The following is a 22178-nucleotide window of genomic DNA, read 5'->3' as shown; positions in this document are numbered from 1 at the left end:
TTGACATTGTCTAGATTTACTGAGAGGAGTTTGTTAGCTTTTTGTGCAAAAATAAAAATCCTTTTATCAGTTCCATAGTCTTGAAAAAAATAGCAGTTATATGACTAGCAAATCTTTTCTGGTTTGTATTCTTAGAACAGTGATTGTATTTAGTTCAGAAATTATCGATTCTAGATTTTTAAATTATTTTTCAGTGACAATGAATTTCACAATATATTTTTAGCTTTATTGCTTTCCTCTTTTTCAAATTCTAACACTGTGTAAAATTTTATGTTTTTGTATGATTTGTAGGATAGATTGCTTCTGAAATAAATAAAAGACTTAGATACAAGCCTGTGTTTATTATATATTGTATTTGTGAAGTAGCAGTTTTTGCAGTAGCTGTGAGTTACTGAAGGCAAGACTTTTTCCTCCTCTTGTGCATGAGTAAAAAATAGGAATAGATTTTGGGTTCCTAGATATCTGTTGTTATCAAGGTTCCAGGGCATGAAAAGTTAAAATCTTGACATTTCCTCCTTTTTATTTTCCCATGAATTTTTAGTTTAATTTTCAGGTCTAATGTGACTTTCTAGTAGTTCCATATGAAGCCACACGGGATTGTTCATTGTTTTTGTTGCTTTCCATTCTGTTCATTATCTCTCTTAATTTCTCTAAATGTGTGGGGTTTTTACTATAATGTGTTGTTCAATATTGTAGCAGCATATATCCATAGAAACCCATAAAGTATGCAGTACATGAAAAAGCTGAGATGCACAATTAGTTTAATAACTAGGTAAATAAATATTGACATTTTAAGTTTGACTACCCCACCTTTCTTAATTTATGCAATTTATATTTTTCTGTGCTGACAATGCAAAAAAGCATACAGTGTACGAATTTTCCACTAAGAATGGAGAAAATATTCAGTAGCAGTTCCTGCATGCTGTTCATAGTTGTTAGATACACTGTTTACAAATAAATTACTCTATTGAATTTTTTATATAAATACTGTTATAATTAGTTTACCTTACTTGAAACAGGCTGCTTCTAAAAGACTCACGGTTCTGAATAATCATCTTCTCAGCCCTCTTTAAACAGACCTTTACTGGTGATTGCTTTTATATTTTGCTTACCTTTCCATCCCTCTCATGTTTTCCATGATGGTACTGTTTTCTTGCTTTATGGTAGATTTTTTCACTCTTATCATTTATTCAAAATATTTAGATGTGTATTTGAACTAGAATAGCACAACATATAAGAGCTTTTAGTGTATAATATATTAAAAGAATATATTGCAATAACAAAGGTAAGCATTCAATGGTTAGGTATTGTAAAAGTATTCTTATTCTGACTACCCTGTATTATACAACTATGATTAGATTTTCAGGTTCCTTAGTGTTATAATTACATACCTCGGTACCTTTCCAAACTAGAGTGCAAAGGATATGATTCAACAGGCCTAGATGTCTGCATGTGTGCTAGTCACTTCTAGTCTCTCTTTGTGGTCATAGGAGTATTGTGTTTAAGGCATGAGTAATCTCATCCTAGAGTAAGTACCTGACGTTGCTTGTAAGTTGACTTGATGGTAACATACATATATATATATATAGTGTAGTGAGAGGAGCTGAATTATTCTTGAGTTTTGACGTTAGGTTTCCGGGAAATGAAAATCCTCATTCTAATTTCCACAACATAGACCCATCTATCTGATGTACCTATGTAAGGAACTTAGTTTTCCTATATACTCAACAGGATAGCCTTCCAAATGACAATTTAGCCCACTTATAATCTGTCTATTGATTATATAGAGAGGCTAAGGTGGCAATCTTTGCAATTGAAGTAAATTTTAAGTAAGCTTTAACTAAGTGCCTAAAGGTAGGTGGGGTGAATTTGTGACTGTCTGGTTTAAGTTTAAGTGACTATGTACAGTGCCCTTCCCTCAACCCGTCTATGCATTTGACACTCTTGTTTTTACAGGACATAAGCTGAAACAAGGAAGGTCCAGACTGGGTAATAGGGAAAACCTTTTCATCATTAGGAGAGGAAAGCAGTGTAACAAGTCATCCAGAGAGGTTGTACAGTCTCTGTACTAGGGATTTTTCAAGATCAAGCCAGATGAAGCCCTGAGCAACCTGGTCTGATCTCCATCCTCACCCTGCTTCAAGCAGGAGGTTAGACTAGTGATCTCTGGAGGTCCTTTCCAACCAGAATTATTCTATGATCCTATAAAAAAATCAATTTCTCTTTTAATTTGCATAATATTCTGGAAGAGATTGATGTGAGAGTACTAAGTAAACCTTTTCTCAGGCTTCATCTGATTCTAAGTAGCATAGACTGGTCAGCACTGTGAAAATCTTCACTGTGATTTGTGAGAATAAAATCTTTATGCCATTTCAGTTCTAAGTTCAAACTTGTCATCATACTTAAGGAGTAACATGAGTTATTATTTTACATTCTCTAATTCCTTCCTAAATTTGGACAGATTCAATGGATGTAAAAAAAAGTCACACACAAAAATATCCATCAAATTTGTAGTCCCTTAGCAAAAGTTTGGAATGCTGAAGCAGTTAAAAGATGAGGTCAACCTAAGTATTTTAACACGACTTAAGTGTATTTTCCTCTATTTCTTGAAGGTGAATGACTGTTCTAGATTAAAATTTTCAAAAAGTTGAAAGAGTCACCAGTACACAAAATTTCAGCCCATCCCATTAATTTTTTTTAAAATTACAGTCAACTGAAAACAGTGTGCTGTCATGGAAATTTTAGTAGTAAGTTATGCTACCATCATACCTGTTATACTTGAGAGAAGAAATGGAATGAACTGGAAAGAGTTAAAGAATTTCGGTGAATATTTGATGAAGATCGTAATATGATACAGTACTCTAGAACACTGAGAGATAGAACTTGATTTCTTTTGTTTCAGTACTTTTCATTTAAATGGTTAACTTTTGATAATCACATCCCAATATTTTTGGGCTGCTTCGATAAAATATAAAAGCAGAAACAGATGTAGAATAGAGATTGAAATAATGGATAGATAGTGTATTTCCTATTTAATTACACAGACAAAGTCTGTAATTAGATAATTAGAAATAGACAGCTAGCCTTATTCACAAGAGTTAGAAAATACTTTAGTTACTTGATCTTGCAGTCACTACTTCTCAAATTCATTTCAGCTATATGGAGCTAAGTGTTTATACCTATGAAGTCACTTAAAATAGTACAATCCCTCATATTCACAAAGCAATCTTATAAACTTTCTGCAGCTTTATAGTATAAATATGCAAGTTTATATGAAGTACTGCATACTGAGTTACCAGTTAAAGTATATTTGATAAATGTTTTATTTCTTGGCAAATGATGTCAGGCAACTATCTGAAAACAAATTATAAAAGCCAGAACTATAGCTAAAAGAATGATATCTGGAAGGCACAAATGTGTGTTTATTATCTGTATTGCTTGTCAGAACATTTGCATGTGTGCAGAGTGAAATAGAGGAAGAATAACAAGAATGATAAAGATACTATGATCAAAACATTAATCAGAGAATATAATTTTTTGCTAAATTAAACAAGAATCTTTTCTGCTATACACAATAGCTGGAGCACACAAAGAATTATTGAAGTTTAAAATTAAGTTATGAGAATGAGAGGATGAAATGGTATTTTCCATAATAGAAGCTATATTGAGCAGTGGCTCATATTTTCTTTTCCTCCCTTTATCTACCAGAATCCTTGCAGAAGCCCTTCCTGTAGGCCTTTGCATCCATTGCTAGTTTCTAACCTAGCTGAAATTTGGCTTTCCATACTCCATCCTAACACAAGTGAGCACTGTCTTTATATCCCTCCTGGGTACTCCATCCCTGCCTCCATTGGAAGGGACCTCTGGAGATCATCTAGTCCAACCCCCCTGCTAAACCAGGATCATCTAGAGCAGGTTGCACAGGATCACGTCCAGGTGGGTTTTGAATATCTCCAGAGAAGAAGACTCCACAGCCTCTCTGGGCAGCCTGTTCCAGTGTTCAGTCACCCTCAGAGTGAAGAAGTTTTTATTCATGTTGAGATGGAACTTCCTGTGTTCCAATTTGTGCCCATTGCCCCTTGTCCTGTCACTGGGCACCATTGAGAAGAGTCTGACCCCATCCTCTTGACATCCGCCCTTTAGATATTTATAAGCATTGATGAGATCCCCTCTCAGTCTTCTCTTCTCCAGACTAAACAGACCCAGCTCTCTCAGCCTTTCCTCATATAAGAGATGCTCCAGTCCCCTCATCACCCTCGTAGCCCTCTGCTGGACTCTCTCCAGTAGTTCCCTGTCTTTCTTGAACTGGGGAGCCCAGAACTGGACAAAGAACTCCAGATGTGGCCTCACCAGGGCAGAGATGGGGAGGAGAACCTCCCTTGACCTGCTGGCCACACTCTTAATGCACCCCAGGTACCATTGGCAGTCGTGGTCACAAGGGCACCCTTCTGGCTCACACTGTTTGCTTCCCTGAAAGAAAATGAAAAACAAAACCAGAAAAAGAAAACACTACATCATTGCACATCTTTCAAGAATAGAAAATAGGTAGCAGAAGCAACTTGACTTCCTCCCTCATTCTGTCTCACAACTAAATAGTCCAGTTCTTCTGAATGATTAATATTTTTTTATCAAGTTTATTTCTTTGAAGTCAAGTTAAAGAGAAGAGAATTAGTAAGTTCTCTTAACATGTCTTGCAAAAAATGCACTGTGAAAACTAACTGAAATTTAGCTAAAATACCTACAAATACCAGGAGGTTTATGTGCAGTTTAAGGGATAGACTGAAATATCACTGAAAAACTTTAATTTCAGTATTCTTTATAAATGTATATGTATATGTGGTCAGTTTATGTGTAGAGTTACCAGGGTTGCTAACAATGAAAGGGAGTTGGACCTGATGAACTGGGAGCTCCCGTTCTTTCTGAAAGTTTTGCAGTTATTCTTTTAATTGCTTGCTTGGTTTCTTTGAACTAATAAATATGCGTTTAAATAATTTGAGGTAGCATGAATATCTAAGTAAGTAAGAGATCCGTGGGAGATCAGAATGAATTGATAATTATTTTGGAGTTTTGATGACTGATAGGTACTATATGTATTTAGTAACATTCTCAAGGGTTTGTGGTTTGTTTCTTTTTTTTTTTTTTAATTACAGATGGAGACTAGTTATAGGCAGAGCTTGAGTTTTGTCTGTAGATTTTGTGGACAAAAGGCTTTTTAATTAACTATAGACCTCATTAGTTTTTAAATTACTGTTGAACAAACAGAATAACTGTGTTAAGAAAAATATGCATTTGTTTGATTGTTTGGGCTTAATATGAATGAGGCTCAAGTATGTTATATATTTGGATATGGGTATTGTTTATGTTTTAAATAGATCATGATTAGTAATTAAGTATGCAGAAAAGTATAGTCCGTATATAAATTGGAGAGTATTTGCTATTGTATCACTTTTTTGTACTAAAATACGCTTGTTTACCTTCTTCAAGATTTGTGTTTCTATTCTCATCACTCAGGTTATTTCACAGCTTCGGATCCTGAGCAGATCAGTAACTGCTGGCTGCAAATTTGACAGAGAAATATGGTCTACTGAACTTTCTCCTGTTCTCAACCTATGGAAGAAACTTAATCAGGTAGGAAAGTAGCTAATCTAAAAAGACAACTTTTTTTCCCCATTAACTACCTTAAAAGCGAGGTCTAAGGAATTATCTTGAATATTGAAACATAAGTGAAAAAGGAAATGAAATGCATTTGAGGTGGGAAGTGCAATGTTATGTGTATGTAATTGGCTATGAAGTCTGTGTGTGAGATAACAGACTATCCCTTTTTCTCCACATGGAGGTGAGGCCAGACTCACAAGACATGGGGCTAAGATCTTGTATGTGTTTCCAAGAAGAATGCTAATATATTTTAGATTTGAATTTAATCTCTTGATTTCTCTGATATTCACAATGCCATGTTTAATGATTTTAAATATCAAATTAACTTTTTCCTATATAATATTGAAATATGGTACTAGCTTTAAATTGAGCTTTATTAAAATCCTTGCTACAAAGCTTGCAATATCCAATATCACTTTCTTTGTATTCCTTTGTTGTTCTGGGTTGGGTTGGTGTTTGTGGAGGTTTTTTACATATATTATAAAGCTTGTTTTCCAGCCACTAAATTCTTATCGTGGGTGTCCATCTAGCTGTAATGTGTGCAAATTATCTTTAAAATGCAGATACTACACATACTTGGGAAGGATCCCTCCCACCTAATGCTAGGTTTCTACCTAGACATTTGGCCATTTATTTTCTGTTCAGTGATAACTAATAGATCAGAGACATTGTGGCGTAAAAATGTATCTGTACACAATACTGGGATGAGAAAAACCTTTATACAAACAAGTGACATGAGGTGCACATTAGAATTTGCCATTGCATTTTGAAATCTCTTATTAAATTCTTTAATCCATGCGAAGTGTAGGATACATCATGTTTTTGTCAAAACAATCTTTTGGTACTAAATAATTTCATGTTGAAATCTGTGGCCTCTGAAAATAGACCACTGCTAACCAGGTCTGTGATTCTGTAAAAAAAGCAGTATATTTCAATGTGACACCTTCCATTATATCTTATTGACTAGAGTTAAATATACCTTTAGGCCTGCAAACCTGCCTGGAAAGAGCTCAGGTGAAACTGTTGCTTGTATGTATGTGTATGCAATCAGAAAAATAGAGATTTTGACTGTAGTGTTTGGAAGACTGATAAATGAGGCCAGTTTTAAACAGTAAAAAAGTCCTGCACTACATTAATGCTCATTAACATCACACATTGCTAATGGTTAGTTCTCTGACATTATTAATCAATAGCACTGCAAAAATCAAAGCACTTTTTAAAAAAAAAGCTTGTGTCATGAAGCTGTGAGTATACAGTACCATGAAGCTGAAGCCACATAGTCACCGCTGGTGGCTATGGTCCTTCATGGTCTTGGTCACCCAGGTGGAGGTAATCAAACCTGAGAGCTCTTTGACAAGACAAGCTGGACCTGACACAGGCCTCATCTTTCTTCCCTACTTCCCTGCTTAAATACAGGAAAATGAATTATGCAATATTTCTGTGTTCTCTCCTCTCCAATATTTCTAGAGTCACCATATGCATCTGTATTTGACCTATATTTTTACTGCTCATAGTATCTTAAAAAAAAAGGCTCCCATATTATCTTGACCTTTCTTTAATTTTGTAACATTTTTATGCTGTTAAGTAGATTAATTTATTTACATTTTGAAGATTTCCTTTAGAATAGGATGGCTTCTGACATTGCATAGGGTTTTTTCGGGGATGTCGGCTTGAGTAAGTTTCAAAAATTTGAATAATAATGCTCTTTATCAAAATTAGTTTTCATAATCTGTTCAACCAGTACTTGCTTTAAGCTTTGAAAAAGTCTAGGTATCCTTAAAATTCTACATACAGTGCATACAGTTCTACATTCTAATTCTTTATTGATAGCTCAATAAAGGCATCATATTTGTTTTCAGAAGTTTTAAATAAAGACCTGGGAATTGGAATGAAGAAAATAGCTGAACATCTGCTTAAGTTAACAACCATACAATATTTTATTTATGCATGAATGGATGCAGAATATGAGCTAAAATGATTTCCCAGTTATGAAGAAGTAAAAATCACAAAAACTATCTGTTCCTGAAGTTTGTAAAAACCATTTTTTTCATCTCAGTTTTAGAAGCAAGTTGCAGACTGTTTTGGAAGCAAATTAAAGTTTTGGAAGTTTAGTTGGAGACTCTTTATTAGAGAATCATAGAGTCATAGAATGGTTTGGCTTGGAAGGGACCTCAAATATCATCTAGTTCCAATTCCCTGCCATGGGCAGGGACACCCTCCACTAGACCAGGTTGCCCAAAGCCCCATCCAACCTGGTCTTGAACACTTCCTGGGAGGGGGCATCCACAACCTCTCTGGGCAACCTGTTCCAGGGCCTCACCACCCTCACAGGGAAGAATTTCCTCCTAACATCTAAATCTACCCTCCTTCAGCTTAAGGCCATTACCCCTCATCCTATCACTCCATGCCCTTGTAAACAGTCCTTCTCCAGCTTTCCTGTAGGCCCCTTCAGGTACTGGAAGGCTGCTATAAGTTGTCCCTGGAGCCTTCTCTTCTCCAGGCTGAACAACCCCAACTCTCTCAACCTGTCTTCATAGGAGAGGTGCTCCAGCCCTCTAATCATCTTCATAGCCCTCCTCTGGACCATCTGGGATACAGTGCTCCAGATGAGATCTCAGGAGAGTGGAATAGAGGGGGAGAATTACCTCCCTCAACTTGCTGGTCATGATTCTTTTTATGCAGCCCAGGATATGATTTTCTTTCTGGGCTGGAAGCACACATTGCTGGCTCATGTCCAATTTTTCATCCACCAGTATCCCCAAGTTCTACCGCAGGGCTGCTCTCAATCCCTTCATCCCTCAGCCTGTATTGATATTGGAGATTGCCCTGACCTAGGTGTAGAACCTTGCACTTGGACTTGTTGAACTTCATGAGGTGGTGGTTGTTGTTATTATTATTATTTATATTATCTTCTTTCTTTTATCTGTTTCATACAGATAGTAAAGTAGAGGCAGATGGGATAGATACTGACAATGCATTTTATTTACAAGAAGCAAATATTAGTCTTCTATGTCAAATGAACTTATCACTCAGAGTAGTTGGAAATAATTGTTGAATATAGATTTCAAACTACTGAAACTCAGGAAGTGTCCAGTATAGATCTGAATTGAATCAAACTGATGTATTTATAAATTCAAAGCTCTTTTTAAAATCAGCTACTTTTTGTTCCAGAGGCAAAAAGGCTCACAAGCTTGTTAATACATAGACAAAGATTAATTGTGTTTTTAAACATTTTTATTCCAGTGCTGAGTATGTAAATCAAGTATTAAATCAAAAAGGATTATCTTACAAATACCTTGAAAATAGGTATTGTACATCTAAATACTGATGATTCTGAAACATAACAAAATTTACCACTTGACATAGGTTTGGCCTGTAGAATTTATACTGGAATAATTGATCATAATCTTTAAGTGTGGACATATTTTTATCTGTATATTCTCAATACCATATGGTGATCATTTTTGTATTTTGAAACCTAGTGTCCAAGTTTAGATAAAATAATAGACAGCATTTGACTGGGTGTTTCTCTGGACTGAGCATCAGTGTTTCATCCTACAAAAATCTATCTAAATAATTTAGAGTACACAATAGAGCTAAATTGGCACAATGTCTATAGAATTTGTATAGTCAGTGAATTTCAGAAATCAGTGATAAAACAAAAATTTTACCTAATATTGGCCAACATCTCACAAATCTATACAGGGACTATTTAACTTCTTAGTGATGTGCCCACTGAAGAATTATACCACACTGAAGTCTGTAAAATAACATTCATATTTTTTCATGATTGCAAATTGTAATCTTTCAATCAATAGTATTGAGTGCAGGTAATAGAGGCATCAAATGCACGCAGCAGTTGGCACAGCAGTTTGTGCAGAAGAGCTTACAAAAGACCAACAACGTTGCTGAGTAGAGGTTATACCTTCTCAGCAATGGTAGTGATGTGCCACAGGGCACGGTGCCCAGCTGCTGTTGGAGCAATGAACCCTCTAAGATGAGAACTTTGACTCAGACAGAGGACTCAGGAGGAGGATGCAGCTTTACATATTTTGAGCTGCAGGGAGTACCTGGTGCCTTTTCCTGAGGCTGGGGCAGCAGGAGGTGGTCTTCTAACCTGCAGGAGATGTGTGCTTGTTGAGAATCTGTGTCACCAAATTAAGATGCTGTGAGAGGAGGTCAAGGGACTTTGCAGCATCAGAAATAGATCAGCCAGATCTATTCTGAGACACTGTAGGTTAAAGAGCCAAGCCCCTGACTTGCCTGAAGGATGTGCAGGCAGAGTCTGTGCCTGTTGATGGGAAGCGAAGACTTACAGAATGGCGAAGGCTGGAAACTTGTGGCTTCTGGCACCAGGAGGAATGCTTCTGCTCCACCTCAAGATTTACACTTACAGAACAGATTTAATGCCCTCATAGCTGACAAGAGGCTGGGAGCTCTGTCCAGTGAAGCTCCCAAGCCAACCAAACCTGATCCACACAGAAGCACCAGAAGGAAGCGATAAGGAATAGTAGAGGACAACTCCCTGCTGTGGGGAGAATGCTCCCATTTTCTGACCTGACCTGTCATCTAGGGAAGTTTGCTGCTTGACAGGGGCTCAGATCTAAGACATTCTGGAAAGACTGCTGAGGCTTCTCTGGCCCTTGGGCTATTACCCTTGATGCTTTTCCACATAGGCCCCAATCATACTGCCAGGGGTAACCTGGAACATATGAAGCATGACTACATGAGCTGGGGGTAGTGGTTAAGGGCATGGGGGCCTAGGTTGTTTTCCTTATTGATCGTTACAGTGAAGGTGAAGTACATGAGGAGGAGTGGACAGGTCCTACAACTGGTTACACAGCTGGTGTCAGCAACAGAGTTTTGATTTTTATGACCATGGGACCCTTTTTGATGATTGATGATTGCCTACTTGAAAGAGAAAGGGTCCACCTGACTAAGTGGGGCCAACAGGCTGGCCAACTTGGGGAGGAGAGTTTTAAAATAGAATTATAAGGTAGGGAGAGAATGACCAAAAATTATGCAAGAAAGTCGCTGACCAGGTTGGTAGGCAAAGTATGTCTGTCAACATCATCAACTAAATCAACAAATCAGAGCTGAAAGGGGGACCATCTAAAGTGTGTCCATATAAACTAGGAAGTGCCTACCTGACAGAATTATGGGGAAAGCTCTATGGAAAATGACCATGATGGAGTGTCTCTCTGATGTGCCTGTACACTCATGGGTGCAGCATGGGGAACAAAGAAGAGGAATTAGACGTTTGGATGGAGTTGCAGTTATGATCTCTTAGGGATCACAGGGACATGGTGGGATAGCTCACACATCTGTAGTGCTGCCACGCATTGATACAGGTTCTCTCAGAATGAAAAGCTGGCAAGGTGAGAACATGGAGTTGCCCTTTATGTGAGAGACTGGGAATGCATGAAGCTCTGCCTAGAGATGGATAACATGCCGACTGAGTTTGTGAATTAGAGTTAGAAGGCAACGTTATGGTGGGTGTCTACTACAGGCCACCTGATCAGAAAGAAGTAGATGAGACCTTTTTCACACACCTGGAAGAAGCCTTACATTCTCAGAGCCTGGTCCTTGTAGGGCACTTTACCCCCCTGATATCTTCTGGAAGGACAGCGCAGCAGGGTACAAGCAATCCAGGAGATTTCTGTAGCGCATCGGTGACAAATTCCCAACTCAGGTGATGGAGGAAGCAATAAGGGGAAGCACTCTGTGGGACCTCATACTTGCTGACAAGGAAGAACTGGTGGAGGATTTGAAAGTTGGGGGCAACCTTGGTTGCAGTGACCCTGAAATGGTGGACCTCAAAATTGTAAGTGGAGGCAAACAAGCAAAAAGCAGGATGACAACCCTAGACTTCAGGAAAGTAAACTGCCAATTCAGGGATCTACTTGGAAGAGTCCCATGGCGCACTGTCCTGGAGAGCACTCCTGGAGAGCTGGTTGCTTTTCAGGGAATACCTCCTCTAATCTCAGTGGTCAATCTCAAAATGCAGGAAGTCAAGTAATGGCAGCAGGAGGCCTGCATGGATGAGCAAGAAGCTCTTGGCAAAACTCAAATGTAAAAAAAGTGTAGAAGAGATGGAAGCAGAAACAGCTGACATGGGAGGAATATGGAATATAGAGACACTGAGCATGTGGGGATGGAGTTAGGGAAGCCAGAGCATATCTAGAGTTGAATCTGGTGAGGGATGTGAAGGACTGTACTGGGTCCAGCTGGGATGGAGTTAACTTTCCTCATAGCAGCTGATATAATGCTGTGTTTTGCACTTGTGGCTAGAACCATGTTGATAACACAGTAATGTTTTGGCTATTACTGAGCAGTGCTTGCACAGTATCAAGGCTGTCTTCCTAACCTCCCACCCCCCTACTAAAGCTGGTAGGTTGGGGTTGGGCAAGAGGTTGGGAGAGGACACAGCTGGGACAGCTGACCCAAACTGACTAAAGAGATATTCCATAGCATGTGATGTCATGCTCAACAATAAAAGCTAAGAGAAAGGGGAAAAGGGGGGCATTTGTTATTAAGGTGCTTGTCATCCAGAGCAACCATTGTGCATACTGAAGCCCTGCTTCCCAGGAAGTGGCTGGCCATCGCCTGCTGATAGAAAATAAATTTCCTTTGGATTTGCCTTGCTTCCGCATACAGCCTTAGCTTTCTCCCCCCCCACACACACACCCATTAAACTGCCTTAATCTTGACCAACAAGATTTTTCATCTTATTTTCTCCCCATCCTGCTGAGGAGGGGACTGATAGAGTGACTTGGTGGGCACCTGGCAGCCAGCCAGGGTCAACCCACCACAACCAGGTATGGCTGGGATGGAGTCAGCTTTCCAGCCTGTAACTTAGCAGCAGGTGTGGTGCTGTTAACCCATCTCAGGAGCAACAGGGAAGGGTTTTACAGGTATATCAGCAAGAAAAATGAAGATTAGGAAAAGTGTAGGCCCACTATTGAATGGAAACGAGGACTTGGCCACAAAGGACAAGGCTGAAGTACTAAACGCCTTCTTTGCCTCTGTTTACCTGTGAGTCTGTCTTTCACCAATCCCAGGATCCCAGGTCCCCAAAAGCAGTGGGAAAGTAAGAGCAAGGAAGACTTACCCTTGGTGAAAGATGATCAGGTGAGGGAGTGTTTAAATAAATGAAATATAAACAAATCCACAGGCCCTCATGGGATGCACCCATGAGTGCTGAGGGAGCTGGCTGCTGTTGTTGTGAGACCCCTCTCAGTTATCTTTAAAAGATCAGCGTGACTGGGGGAGATTCCTGAGGACTAGAAGAAAGCAAATGCCACTCCTTTCTTTAAGAAGGGCAAAAAGGAGGATTGAGAGAATGATGTGTCAGTTAGCCTTACCTGGGAAGGTGATTGAGCCTGGAAGTGATTTCCAAGGGTTTCCAAAGGTGATTGATTAGGGCACAAGAGCATTTGTTATGGGGAGAGGGTGAGAGAACAAGGACGGTTTAGCCTGAGGAAGAGAAGGCTTAGGGGTATCTTATCAGCGTGTGTCAGCTGATGGGAAGGAGTAAAGGAGACAGAGCTAGGCTCTTCTCAGTGGTGTCCTGTGACAAGACAGGGGGCTATGGGCACAAACTGAAATACAGGAAATGCCACTTAAACATAAGACAAAACCTTTAACGTGAGGATGATCAAACTGGAACAGGTTGCTCAGAGAAGCCTTGGAGATACTGAAAACCTGATGATACAGTTCTGGGCAACCTGCTGTAGCTTTGAGCAGAGGATTGGATTAGACGGTCTCCAGAGGTTCCTTCCAGCCTCCACTATTTTGTGATTCTGTGAATAGTAGTCCTTTATGCTCAGTGCTGAGAGCTATCACAGTCTTTGTGAACAAAAAACAAAAATGGCAGATATACATTGGAACTTTTAGCTTTTTCATTTCAGACGTTTTAAAATGGGAAATAATGTGTATATATTAATACATTACTGAGGACTTCTGTGTTATTACTTCTACAGAAATATTTCTGGAAATTTACAGGACTCATTTTTCCTCTCAGTGGCATACATTTTGCAAAGCCCTGTTAAATGTTACTATCGATTATTCAGACATTCTGAAGTTGTCGAGCTGGAGAGTTTATTATTCTTTCTCTGTCCATAACAATAGAATCATGGAAACTGCCTCTCTTTCATCCATAGTTTATTAGTCCAGCCAGAATGCAGACTCTGGAATTTTTCATTGAATTTTACTTCAGATTAAACAGATAGTGAAAATCTGATTCAAATCAGTGTACTCCTGTGTCGAAAGTTACACAAGCAAACTTCCTCTTTCTATTTAGATGTTCTAGACTAATACAGAATGTCTTGACATTTTCATCTATATTAGCTTTATTTGAAAAGATACATTTTAATTCTTGTCAGTGGAAAACACCCTTGCAATGAATACTGTCCTGAAACTGCTTCTGCAGTGCCTTTCAGTAGGTTTTAATAACAGCATAACACTAATCACATTAATTAAACTCTCATGAACCTGCCATTAAGTTAAAAAAAACCCCAAATACTCAGATGCTCAGTATAATTTGTACGAAAGACTGTTAACTGAAAAAAATGAAGCCATCACTGAATAACTTGTCAAACACGTTACACAAATTAAAAAAAAAATAAAAATCTTCCTTCATGTGTAAGGATGGCCCACTACAGCCTGTTGGCCATCACAGTAATTCAACCAGCCTGTGTCTGGTGTCTGTTCTCTTCCCACATAGCCTTCTGCCATGACAGAGTGTGTATCAGGACCTATGTAAGTGCTCCATTGTCACGTAACTGGATCAGTTGGAAATCGCTGTCCAAGGGAACTCAGGTGTTGTCCATCATATGATAGTTTTCAGAGAAGCACAAAAATATCAGGACACAATGGTGCTGCACGAGTGTCCCATCATGTCCAAAAGTGTATCTGTCATGAGCAGAGAGACAGGAATCAGTGCTATATTTTTGTTGCAAGGTGGATGCATTGTCTGCCTTGTTTCAGGGAAACCCTTTAGTACGTCCATGAAAGTTAGAAGGCCCACCCCGTAATAAAAATTTGGAAGCAACTGCTTCAAAATGATTTTTGCTAAATATATGTTCAAAAGCTGTCATGATGTGTTCTGCCTTAAAAATAATTACGTATTCTGCCTTATCTTTTGTTGTGTTTGTAAATTGAAGGCTAACTAATTCTTTTCATAAATTTGGATAATGCTTCAAGACAATTGCAAAAGTAGTTTTGAAAATTAATGGGTTGTTGCTCTTTTATCTAAAATATTAGCAATCTCAGGTTTAACAAAAGGACAATGTTTTTTTCACCAAGGAAAATCACTGAAGCAGAAATATAGGGTCATTCTTTTTTGTATTTTCAACAATGAAAAATCTGTGTAATAAACAGTGAGAGGCTGATATCTAAAAGAACAGGCAGAATTGGTACATCAAAAGGCCCATGAAGGTTTCTAAAACCCACCACCACCACCAAAATTGAATTTTGAATCAAATGAAGAACTAGTGGAGGTATATGAGTTTATTTTCATTATATTTGTTACATTTCTGAGGGGGCGATTTTCAGATCATATTGGAGTTTGAAAAAGCTTGAGTTTAGAAAGGTAATGAAGAAAAGCTCTGGGCCAGCTTAGGTGAGACTATATGAAGTCTTACATTGTACTGAGATAGTAAAGAGTACAGAAGTGAAAGACAGAAAATGATCAAAGTCTCAAAATACACCTAATTTAATATTGGTTGCATAATACAGTATTTAATGTTAAAGATTAGAACCTATCTTCAGTTTCTTATGATTAGGAAAAGCACTCAGTACTTCAGCAGTACTTCATCTTAATTCCCAAGCAGGTCATGAGGATATTTTTAAAGCTGATGTGAGTTATATACATAATGGATTTTAAGGGAATGTAATAGAACGTTTAATGTATAAGCTGATATCGGTGTTCATGTTTAATTTTCCTATAAAAATGACAGATGGCTTGTTTTAACAAATTCTCAGGAGAAAGCATTAAAAAGAGTCATGAAATGAATATGCAATTCATAGGAGACTGTTATGTAAAGGGAAATATTGAGGAACTTGGAGGCATTTTCTTTCAGTAAGTTTTTCATGAATTAAGATAGTATATGTGAAAGAGCAAAGCCTGCAAGTTGCAATGTCTTTGTTCTTCCTGTTTTGTGTAATTAAATACTCCAGTAAGAAATCATCAACTAGCTTGTGCTGCTTTTACATTACATTTTATATATACTCAACAAACTGGTCTCAGAAAAATTGAAGGGAAACTGGTACTGTGATTTCAGGATGTGTGCAAAGACAAAATACAAACCACAACATTTCTAAATACTGTATGATTCTTACACTTTGAATAGTAAGTAACTTTGTTGTATACCCTTTTAATAATGTGGGAGGCAAGACCTTATCCTTCATTTTTTCTGTCAGTCATAAACCAAAGTATCTGTATTAGTCTTTCACTTAGCTTTTCTCATATTTTTTGCTTGGTATTTGAGTGCAGTATGAGCTTGAAATGAAAAACGTGAAAGTTCTGACAAAATTAACAGTGCCTGGGAATGATTCTGGAGACAGACATCCTGTGTGTTCTGGAAAGCAAGATGCCATACAACAATTCAGAAGTTTATTTAATCTGAAAAAAAGACAAAACTACTTGTTATTTTACGAAGAGATACTTTAGAGAAAGTAAAATCTGATTTTACCTTTAATAAATTATTAGAAATTGAAATAGAACATTTTTTTCCCAAAGGCTAGGGTTTTCTTTTTGCATTTGTGCCTTGTAAAATTTTCCAATAAAGGTTTAAATTCCCTAACTGGACTTCAGTGCAGCATCTTGTCAGATGTCAGGTTGGCAGTTTCAGAACACATGCTAAAATATATTTATGTAATAAGCTGTGTGTGAATTAAGATTTGCAAAATGATATAATCTCTGGAAATTATTGAATAAATTTGGATTTTCAGTGACTGTAATGGACTGAAAGTAAGTAATAAAAATGTCAATGTGAGAGCAGCAGTACCTCTCAAAGTCTGAGTTACTCAGGATTTACACATAATATTCTATTTGTTCTGTATTTATTTTTTGTTTGTATGTAATTTTCTTCCAGGTTGAACTAGTCTTATCAAAGCAAAAGGTATATCTATCAGCATGATTTATAGTACCCAATACAATCTTGTTTTGCTGAGTACGCTACTGCTTTTTATATTGACACATTGTGGTGGGCTGACCCAGGCTGGAGGCCAGGTGCCCCCAAAGCCGCTCTGTCACTGCCCTCCTCAGCTGGGCAGGGGAGAGAAAATATAACGAAAGGCTCCTGGGTCGAGATAAGGACAGGGAGAGATCACTCACCTGTTACTGTCACGGGCAAAACAGACTCAACTCAGGGAAATTGATTTAATTTATTACCAATCAAATCAGAGTAGGGTAATAAGAAATAAAAACTAAATCTTAAAACACTTTCCCACCCACCCCTCCCTTCTTCCCAGGCCCAGCTTCACTCCCCATTTCTCTCCCTCCTCCCCCCTCAGCGGCACAGGGGGATGGGGAATGGGGGTTGTGGTCAGTTCATCACACGCTGTTTCTGCCTCTCCTTCCTCCTCAGCGGGAGGACTCCTCACACTCTGCCCCTGCTGCAGCGTGGGGTCCCTCCCATGGGAGACAGTCCTCCACCAACTTCTCCAACGTGAGTCCTTCCCACAGGCTGCAGTTCTTCATGAGCTGCTCCAGCGTAGGTCCCCCATGGGGTCACAAGTCCTGCCAGCAAACCTGCTCCAGCCTGGGCTCCTCTCTCCATGGGGCCACAGGTCCTGCCAGGAGCTTGCTCCAGCGCGGGCTTCCCATGGGGTCACATCCTACTTTGGGTGCATCCACCTGCTCTGGTGTGGGATCCTCCATGGGCTTCAGGTGGGTATCTGCTTCACCATCATCCTCCATGGGCTGCAGGGGGACAGCCTGCCTCACCTTCACCACAGGCTGCAGGGGAATCTCTGCTCCTGCACCTGGAGCACCTCCTGCCCCTCCTTCTGCACTGATCTTGGTGTCTGCAGATTTCTTCCTCTCACATCTTCTCACTCTCTGGCTGCAATTGCTCTTGGTGGTTTTTTTCCCCTTCTGAACTCTGTTACCCCAGAGGTGCTGCCATCGTGGCTGATGGGCTCGGCCTTGGCCAGCAGTGGGTCCATCTTGGAGCCGGCTGGCATTGGCTCTGTTGGACATGGAGGAAGCTTCTAGCAGCTTCTCACAGAAGCCACCCCTGTAGCCCCTCCGCTACCAAAACCTTGTCACGCAAACCCAATACACACATTAACACAAATACTAAAAGCAATAATACAGCTAAATTAATATTTTTCAGAAATTCTTGTGCTTTTGAAGTAGTTGAGTAGACAGAGTTGTCTCAGAAGAGTGGTGCCTTTATTGAACATCTCATGGACAATACTGAAAGTATCATTATGGTTTTAATCCAGTGTCAGAAAAGGGGAAATATCTGAATTACTTCAAAGCTAACAAGGTCATATGAAGTATTACCAATTAAACAAATAATATGTTGTAGAACATAATAGTTTCCCTGAGTTTATTAACTGGACATCACATGTTCTTTTTTAGAATTCTAACCTGATTCATCAGAAGGTGTCTCCTCCTGTGGAGCAACAAGGATCTCCAATCTTATCATTCATTACTCTGGAACAATTCAATGCCATTCGCCTTGTGCAAAATGTCCATCAGTCACTTGCTGCTTTAAGTAAAGTCATCAGAGGTACTTCATTACTGAGTTCTGAAGTACAAAGGCTAGCAAGTGCTCTGCTAAATCAGAAGGTATGTAATTTTGTCATGAATTTACATTATAAACAATGAAACAACAAAATTCTGATAGATATTTTCATGTCACAATTTGTTCTAAGTTCTTTTATTGATAGAGACTATAAAATGAAGTTCTTTTATTGAGAGTGACTTTAAAACCCAGAAAAATCTTGCTTCAAGTACTTTCAGAAGCTTCTGAGTATATTATGCTTTCATCAAGTTTTATCTTAAGGACAAATCCACTAAGATTAGCAGTTGTGGAATAGTATTTCCATTTCAAATACCAAATCATGCTAGATAAGTCAAATATATTAGCCAGTAAAACATGTAAATCTGTCCATTTTCTTAATTTTTACAGTTTCGTAAATTTAAGTTTCACTGTAGTTGTAATCACAATTTGCTCTCTGCATTTATTCATTATGGATTATTGCCATATCATACCAGAAAAGCTGTACCTATCACATCAACCTATTATCTCACCCTGTATTCTTGTTCTAGGAGAAAAGCAACCAAAAATTGTACATGTACTTTTGTACATGTTTTCTGTCATCAAACTGGGCGTGTTTGTAAACTGGTACTATTCATGACTGCAGATGTACATGCTCTGTCATTAATATCTAGATAACTGAATTCCAAAGATAGTCACACATTGGCGTGAAACTCCGTGGTTTTGTTTCACCTGCAGCAACTGATAGATTGTGTTGATGCTAATGCACAGATACTGAGACTGGCCTTACAATGAACGATAATTCCTATTAATTTCTTGTTTATCTTCATGTGAGGAACAAGTACTGTTAAAAAGATTGTTATGCATTTATTGATTTATCAAATTTCTAATTAAAACAATAATTAAATTCTTTTCAGATTCACAAGACAGCATTTGTTAGCAAAATAGCAGTACAATTAGAATAAATTAACATTTTCATGTTAGCAATCTCATTGCCTTTTTAAACACATTTTGACTGTGTGGTAGAAACTGATGCTAAGTACAAGTCATAGTGAATGTGAATGATACATGTAATGGCCGTTTTTTAGTACTTAGAGTTACATTTCTTCATACTGAGCAAGAAAGTATGGCTTTCTTGTGTGCTTTAGTTGCGCACTTAAATTGGAAGCAGCAGGAGCTGTGAAGCTGATCACTGTCACAAAAATGTAAAGATTCTGTGCATTTGTATCTTTCTCAAACATCAGTTCAGTGCTTCCTGCTATATTGAACTAAGTGTTTCTGGCATTTTATCTGCTTGCTTACCCACTTACCTTGACACAGATGACTTTATTGGATTGTGACCATAAAGCAATCTTTTCAGCAGCCCTCAAGAGAGGCTAATGCTACGCTCTTGGCATGACAGCTAAACCTCAGCATATTTATCATCTTAAGTGATTTGTTTCATGTATTTTCTGTACACTGTTCTTGTTTAGTTTAGTGTGGTCACACATTATGTGACAAATGACTGTTTTTAAAAACTTAGATTTTAAAAGCACCAAGGTTGTAGTTCTTTTAAGATTATAGCACCTGAAGAAGCTGCTAGATTACCAATAGAAATGTGAAACCCAATAAATGCATGACTTCTAATATTCTAATGGTTTCAGCAATGTGCTTTCTTTATGCAAAATTGATCTTATTGTACATCTGAAATATGCTTCCATATTAACAATTACCTAAGCTATTACTTTAAACTTAGAGTAATTTAGAGTCATATATTAGCAAAATTAGGTGAATGCTTTCTAAATGATGGATTGATAAGCTGCCTATAAATGCATATCTAGCAAAAGAGTCTGCAAAAATGCAAGGATAATACAAAAAGTTTTCAAAATGTCATAATTATGCAAAAAATCATGCAGTTAACTGTGCTTTACTACTTGTCTTTTATGTATTTTAGTTTATTAAATTCACTATTAATTAGTGTCCACAGATGTAGATATTTCCTGGTTTTTATCTATAAAAGGTACACATGGAGTATTTACTTTGAAAGTACTTTTTCTTACCAACTTCCATAATCAGATTTTGAAAATCTGTTCAGCACATATGCTATTAGATTGTGAACCTCCTTGAAAATGCAACTGTAAATGTTAAACAGTATAAACTGTTTATTCTGCTCAACATCGTCAGTATTGTGCAATATTCCCCAGGTAATGATTTACATCAATTCTCTTTCACTTAAGTAGGAGAATCTTGCAGAGTGAATTTCAGTGTGCTTTATGGATTCCTGTGGAGTAGGTACGATTAATGTTTTTATCCTTCTTTTTAAAGGACGAAATCTAACAGAAGGATCATTTAAGCCTTTCTTTTTGAAGGCAATGAGAAATTTGTATGGGGAGGTCTTGCACGATTTTGTTCTCAGGTGTTTTTCTAGAAACACTTTAAAATGAGAAAATAATCATGTGGAGGAATTGTACCGGATTCACTTCACCACAGAGCCACAACTGCATGTTCGAGTCTGAGGAGGCAGCAGCAAAGGAGTGGGAACCTGGGGCTGCAGATGAAAAGATGGCATTGTAACTTTCAGAGAAAGGATCAGCTGAGGCCTTTTTGAAATATTTGTGGAACCCACTGATGTTTCCTTATTGAATAGCAGAGGTTCTTGTACATTCTCCATCAGCACTGTATCTCTGTGGGCCACATAAAGAATTAGCAGGAATATGACCTTCCTATTAGTGTTTGTGTGCTTTGATCATTATATTACTTGTTTTGCCTTTTTTCTTTGTGGATATATTTGCTTTCTAGATTATTTAATTTCATTCAAATTGCTAGCTTAAATGATGATGGTTTTGAAATTGATACTTACAGTAAATACATTTTTATTTCAGTGTCCCCTTACATGGCAAAGCAAGTGGGAAGGTCCAGAAGATCCTTTACAATATCTTAGAAGTCTTGTAGCTCGAGCACTTGCTATACAGGTAATTTGAAGGAGTCATTTTACCTCAGTACACTGGTGTTTGGTGACATGGTGTATTATATGAATCGCACTACAGTAAGCCTTTCCAAACTTAAATCCCAAAGAGTTTTAGAAAATGTGTGAAAAGGCATGTAAAAATTTAAAGATAGATGAGAAATGTGAAGACAGCAGACTGAGAAATTTGTAAGTCAGTAACTTTAAATACAGTAATGTTGTTAGTTACTTCACAATAGATTTACATCTTAGATGTCAGTCATTAGTCTTTCTGATGAAGTGTGGGGGAAAAGGTAGATTTATTTACTCACATGGATCTTTACATCTAAGTCAAGACACACTCTTTAATCTGGTAGAGAGACATGTAAAGAGATAAAGTGAAGCAATTCTAATGGAGGTAATGTAGAAATTAATAGAAGACTAGTCTTTGAAGCAAATAAAGGAAACATCTGCATTCTCCAGGCTTACAAGGGGCTGTAATAGAACGTGCAGAGTCTCACAACAGCTCTGTCAACCTACAGTGTGACAGTGAAGAAGAAAATTTTTAGTTAAGGTAATTCTATCTATACCTTCGTTAACAGAAGAGGTATATTTAAGATAATAGGTAGAAAAATAAAAAAGTCATTTATCTATATTAATTAGTATTTAAGGAAACAGATTTCATCATGATGGATACATAGAGAGGAAACTGCAAGAACCTTCCAGAAAGGAAGTTTCCTTTAGGAGGGATAGATCTTCTATTACCTCCAGGCAAGAAACAGAAAGCTACTGGGTTTGACCTTGATTAACAGAGTCTTGTCCAGTAAGATATGAAGAAGTTTTCTGTAAAAACTGTATTGACTGTC

At 37.9% G+C, this 22178-nt stretch overlaps 1 protein-coding gene across 2 annotated transcripts in view; it reads left to right on the top strand.

Moving 5' to 3' along the window:
• Positions 1 to 22178, top strand: part of DYNC2H1 (dynein cytoplasmic 2 heavy chain 1) — a 180606-nt gene that overhangs the window by 131001 nt on the left and 27427 nt on the right. For both annotated transcript variants that reach the window (XM_075742293.1, XM_075742292.1), the window contains 3 exons: positions 5512 to 5628; positions 18248 to 18457; positions 21251 to 21340. In XM_075742293.1, coding sequence (XP_075598408.1) covers positions 5512 to 5628; positions 18248 to 18457; positions 21251 to 21340 — 417 coding nt within the window. The remainder of the gene's footprint in view (positions 1 to 5511; positions 5629 to 18247; positions 18458 to 21250; positions 21341 to 22178) is intronic.

The sequence above is a fragment of the Balearica regulorum genome, chromosome 1 (genome assembly GCF_011004875.1).
Source record: "Balearica regulorum gibbericeps isolate bBalReg1 chromosome 1, bBalReg1.pri, whole genome shotgun sequence".
Classification (NCBI taxonomy): Eukaryota; Metazoa; Chordata; class Aves; order Gruiformes; family Gruidae; genus Balearica; species Balearica regulorum.
This window is presented reverse-complemented; position numbering and strand designations above follow the sequence as displayed.